The sequence below is a fragment of the Dermochelys coriacea genome, chromosome 8, assembly GCF_009764565.3.
Source record: "Dermochelys coriacea isolate rDerCor1 chromosome 8, rDerCor1.pri.v4, whole genome shotgun sequence".
Classification (NCBI taxonomy): Eukaryota; Metazoa; Chordata; order Testudines; family Dermochelyidae; genus Dermochelys; species Dermochelys coriacea.
The window spans coordinates 105,034,907-105,040,906 of NC_050075.1; the positions used below are offsets into that span (position 1 = coordinate 105,034,907).

The following is a 6,000-nucleotide window of genomic DNA, read 5'->3' on the forward strand; positions in this document are numbered from 1 at the left end:
CAGAAACTGTGCCTCACCATCCTCAACTACTCCATGAATGCCACCAACACCTTGAATTGTTTTTCACTATGTCCCTCAGCAAACTGTCCTTGAAAAACAGTCATGTCCCACACTGTTGCACTACTTCCTGCAGGTCTGAAAATACATGAGAATCATGTGTCCTGTATTTGCTCCATTCAAGAGACTAATACATAGCTGGGACTTGATACATCTGTCAGAAATGGCAGACATTGAAAAGTGCGATGTGGACTTGTGGAATTTTTAAAAAGGCAGGAAAATTAGGGGATACGGACGGCATTATGGGATGGACAAAGTTCCATGCTGGGAACTTGACCCCTGCACTATTCTTTCTGGCCACAACACATTGCAAAAGTCCCCCAAAAGACACACCACCATCTGGTGCAGTACGGCACACTGGGACACCACAACACTTTGCATTAACAAAAGCATTCCTAGTGAGTATGTGCAACTCCAACATACGCAGTAAAGAACGTATGCACCCAAGTGATATACAAACATCAGTAGGTATATGCTGACGTAACTTGCATAAACCAAAGTTTGTAGGGCGGATGTAAACTAAGTCAACTTCTCAATCTATAAAATGGAGATAACATTTACCACGCTCAGAGTATGTCGTAGGGATCTTCAGAGACTTAGTACATTTATGTGGGAGATTTTCAAAAGGCACAAAGGGCAGTTTGGCACTTAATTCCCATTTATTTAGGAGCTGGTCATCAAACTGCCCTCCGAGTCTTCAAAGATCTCCCTCTAGACATTTATACTGTAAAACAAACTGAAAACTCAAGATGGAAGACAGAATTCATATTATAGGTGGGGCTGCTAGTGCTGGCTATTATGATTTCCTGACATTTCCTATTTATAAGCAACTGAAAACACCGTCTTACGCTTTGCCAAACTTTAACCATGTGGGCTGAAATTTTCCATGCTGGGAGTCAATCTTAAGATGACAAAACAGTTTGGTGTTTCCAAGAATGATGCTAGGGAGAAATACATTGTTTTGCCTCTGATAAAAAATTTTTGGCATCCTTTTCTTTGAAAAGCTCACTTCCCCATGCTTTGGGCTTAAGGTTTGGCATCAGGGTGGCCTTTGCAACAGGGATGAGTTATCTTCTCCCCAAAAAACCACCCAAATTTGGCCAACTTATAAATCTTAGAAAAGTTGCAGTTTGCACATGCTTTGCATACTAGCAATTTCTTAGTAACTATATTTCCCAAAGATTCCATCCACATTGAGCATGCTCTAACGTAGGGCTGAGTAGGACTTTTCCTGCAATAGCAGCTCTGGGCTGCTGCAGGTTGTGCCAAGTCCTGGTCCAGGAACCTGAACTGACAGTAGGAAGAGAGCCTCTCCTGTGTACAAAAGGCAGGCAATCTTAATTCTGGCAGTCCCTAATTTTTGAGTGCTTGACTTTGCAATCTTAATGTACTTTTAGCACACTTTTCTTGCATTTAATACATAACCTTATTTGAAATGCATTATTTGTATCTAACAGACTATAACTTCAAGGGGTAGGGTCACTTTCCTGTTTTGTGGAATGTCAAGAACACAGACAGCACTCAAATCATAATTAGCATCTTGCCATTGCAAATGTTGCTTTACTCATCGCTATTTTAACGGGCAATTGAGAAGACAGATTTTAAAAAGGTCCCCATTTTGCTTCTAGTTCCTGGTCCTGCAATCGGATCCAAGTGGATGAACTTGCCACCTGCACAGTCCCACTAAACTCTGTGACATTCCAAAAATGCCCAAGAGTCCATCCACATGAACTAGACTGCAAGAATGGGGCCCTAATTACTTGACTCTGTTTTGATATATTCTAAATTTTCCAACCACCAGTCTGACATGATTAAATGTGTTCTTTAACGGCAAAGTATCAAGAAAGTTGGAGCCAAAATTTGACCTTCCTTAAAGAACATCTACTGCATTGTAGAATGTACAGTTTTAAAATTTCAGATGTCAAAACATTTGTACTTGAATATTAATTCTTCAAAGTCTAAGACAGAATTACAAAGTCAGAAGGTGTACATGTAATATTTTTTTAAAACAAGTAATGAAGTATGTTAACATCTTCTATATGCTGCTTTGTCAGTGTGTCAGACAGAGTAGAAAATGGATTTACCTTAAAAAAAAGTTTCAACAAAATAACCCTTTTTCTACCTGGATATACATGTTTGAGCCTTGCAAGGTTAAATGACATACACGTTCACGTGCATTTCCCCCACCCCAGAGGGAGGGTCCTACATGCTCATGAAAGAGGTCTATATATAATCTTTGTTACAGTAGTGCCCCAAGGCCTAAAATTGGAATTGGGGCTCCGCCGTGCCATGTATTCCACAAATACATAAAGCAACATTCTTTGCCCTAAAGATATTACAATCTAATTAAAGACAAGACACAACATGTAACATAAGACAGAAGGAAAGGGAGCACAAGGGTAACAATAATAAGATCACATGGTTACATGGGTTAGCTAGTGCACAACTTGATACTAAATAATTTTAACATAATACTGGCAAGAACTGCCACATATATAACTTCCCCCTCTTCTACGTTAAATCTAGCAACCACACACAAGGGACACATGGCACCCAGCCACCAAAGTGGCATTAACAGTGACCTTTCAGCACCATCCCATGTCCATTCATTAATATGGACCTCGAAAAATGCATTCACCTACTTGATAGGACCTATGCCATCAATCTTATGAAGAATTTAAGATTTCATTAAAAGGTTTCCATTCCTTACCGTTGCAAAGATAACCTTCTAAATAAGAACCAAATATAAAGCAATGCAGTTCTATCTTTCTAAGTTCACAGATAGCTCTAGTGCAGCTCCTAACTCTTCCAAGCACCAGCAGAGCAAAATTAACAAGACTCTGGTTAGTTTTCCTATAATATGCCAAACTCTGAAATTGATAAACGTATGGAGGTTACTCTTACTACTTTGGAAAGCAATTAGCATCAGCAAAGGCAGGCAAAGGACGACTTAAATTTTTATCAGGCATCCTCTGGCCCAAAGCCAACACAAATACCCCCACCCCTAACCCCAAGCAGAGTCCAGGGGGGCAGCATGCTAATAGGAATTCCAGCAAATTCCCTCTTCCCAGCAGGGAAGACTCCGAGATTCTCATCAACACATATACCCATGGAGCTTACAGATTGGTCCTCCACTCGTTTCATATCACTATCAAAATTAAGGTTTCAGAGTAGCAGCCGTGTTAGTCTGTATTCGCAAAAAGAAAAGCAGTACTTGTGGCACCTTAGAGACTAACAAATTTGTTAGTCTCTAAGGTGCCACAAGTACTGCTTTTCTTTTTATCAAAATTAAGTCCTCCATTAGACTGTACTAAGCTAACTAAGCTTATTTTCTATAAAGCAGCTTAAATATGGTTTCCTGTTCCAGACACTATATTTCAAAACAAAAATGACAAACATTAGTAAGATATTTCCAATATCTCATTTCACAAACATAAAAAACCTTTTCTCAGTTTCAAGATATCAAAACAATCCTAAAACGACAAGCAGTGATACATGCAACCAATAAAGTCAAAGGCCTACAGCAGATAGATATTTTACAATCTATATTGGTGAAATTACTCTGAATACTAGTTGCAAAGATATGGAAAGTAAATATTTTCAAAAAATACCAACTAGAAGATGATTCTCAATACCATAATGTTATATTAGTACTCATGTTCCAAGTATTGTATAGACATTAACTTGTCTTCTCTCATCAGATGCAACTGTTATTTAATCATTTAAGAATGCCTACAATCTATACAGAAGAAACAGGGTCACCTCCAAAGAAAATCTAGACATAAGATTTGCTTAGCTGACAAGAAACAGAACCCAGAGAGCTCTATTTTTAATATGACTCTCAAAATAGCCAAGTAAAATGATGCATTACTGCACTACCATAGTCTGCATACTTATTGTACCTTTTGCTACTCTACAAATAAAATCAATGTCACTAAAAAGGTTCATCAGTCTTTCTAACCTACTAAATCTCATCTGCCATGTTCTGGGAGAAATGGAGAGAGAAAATTAAAATAAATAGTTATTTGTTAAATTGTGTTTAACTATGTCTAAACTAAAGCTTTTAGGACCTCTTTGTCTTCCTGCCCTTGTAATCACAGCAGTCTCAAAATGTCTAATTTGTCATTTTATTTTTAATTAGAAAAAACGTTACATTTAAGGGAAGAAAAAAAAACAAGCTGGGTTTGAAAAGCTGACATGTCCTGAGTTTTCTGATTTTTAAACAATTTTACAAACTTTAGAGAACTATAATACAGAGTGTTAATTTTCTGGGCACAATAGAAATCACTCATATAAAGAACCAAGACAATATTAAATCAGGCCTATAGACTTACCATAGACACTTTAATTAATAATAATCTAGGGGTAAGATCCTTCAATAACGAGAGCTACAATTATATCATTAATACTAGTAGTCAGCATGTTACACAAAGCTGGATTCTGCTACATTCTTTTTTTCCCTTCACTCGTACAGTCTACAGTGTGGGCTCCGGCTCAAAGAGCCATAATAATATTTTGCATTTATTTGGCACTTTACATTACACATTCAAAGCAGTGCAGACCATGACTCAATTTCTGATTCACTAGTTTCTCAGATACATTTTCTATCTTCCCTTGTTTCTTAAACCATTTGCCGGTCAGGATGAATTTAATGTGCATTTTCAACAAATGCTGCTACGCCCATAATACTGCATCATGTGCCCCCTAAAACCAGCTTCTAGCCCGTGACGATGCCGCACACCTCCACCTCCCAGACTCATCCAGCGAACGCCAGCAGAGCCGTGCCAACCCCAGCTGCCACCTGCAATGTCTATATCCCAGAAGGTCCCATGGCCCCAACTCTCCCCATTCCAGCTTCCCTCTCTTCACCCAAATGCACCCCACATGGGACCGGCTGCCCCCTGGTTGCGGCACGCCAGGCACACCACATCATGTCCCCTTCCCCGACGCTTGCCTCACACCATTTACCTACCCGCAACTCAGGTGCCTGCAGCCTCCCGCCCGCGGCATCCTGTCCCGACCCAGCCAGCCACCCCGATGCACCAGCCCCCACGCCGCCGGCCCCCTTCGCCCTACGAGACACCCACAGCCCCCGCCCCACCTGCACACACCAGGCAGCCCAGTCACCCCGGCCCGGCGCCCCGCAACGCGCCCCCCGCCCCCGCCCCGGGGTGGAAGGGCACCCGGCGCGGTGCCCCCTTTACCTTCTCCTTCGCCTCCCTGCAGGCGGCGCCCGGGGCCCCGGCGTCCTGCGGCTCCCTCCGGCCGCCCCCCGCCGGGGCTGCTCTCCTCTCGGCGGCGGGCGCCCGCGCGGGCTCCCTCCTGGGGGGCGGCGGGGGCCCCGCTTTGTCCGCCCGGGAGCGGCCCTTCTTCATGGCGGCGGCTCCTCAGCGGCGGCGGAGCGGCGGCCCCCGCGGCGCGCAGCCGGCCATGGCCGGGGTGAGTCACGCAGAGGAGAGGAGAGGAGAGCCGGCGACGCCTCCTCGGCACGGAGCGGAGGGACCAGCCCGGCCGCTGCCTCACGCGCCCTCCTGTCAGGGCGGCTGTGGCGCGGAACGAGCGCGGCGGCGGCGGCGGCGGCGGCCCCTTGCCCTGCTCTCGCGAGAGGCCGGTAACGCCCCGGCGGGCGGGAGAGCCGCGGCGCGAGGCGGGCGAGAAGGGGGCGGTAACGAGGGCGCGCGACACAGGGACAAGCGAGGGGGGAGGGGCCGCGCCCGCGAGGCGCAGCGCGAGGGCGGGAGAGGCGAGGCGGGAGGCGCGCCAGTGAGGGTGGCGCCGCGCACAATGAAGGGAGGGGGCAGTAGCCACCAGCCACCAGCCACCACCAGCCTCTGGCCCAGGCTACCCTCAGGCTACTGCAGAGCCAGCCCTCAGTGTCGCCAGCAGCACCCGCCCCTGGCCCCAGTCAGGGCAGGGCAGAGGCTAAGGGCAGCTGGGCCAGGA

The 6,000-nt window shown here is 45.4% G+C and overlaps 1 protein-coding gene across 2 annotated transcripts in view; it reads right to left on the minus strand.

Moving 5' to 3' along the window:
* The window catches only part of MAST2 (microtubule associated serine/threonine kinase 2), a 401,769-nt gene extending 396,108 nt beyond the window's left edge, over positions 1–5,661 (minus strand). The window contains exon 1 of one of the 2 annotated variants that reach the window (XM_043491345.1): positions 5,262–5,661. In XM_043491345.1, coding sequence (XP_043347280.1) covers positions 5,262–5,432 — 171 coding nt within the window. In that variant the 5' untranslated portion in view covers positions 5,433–5,661. The remainder of the gene's footprint in view (positions 1–5,261) is intronic. The other variant, XM_038412329.2, reaches the window with a different exon arrangement.
* Positions 5,662–6,000: the final 339 nt, after the last annotated feature.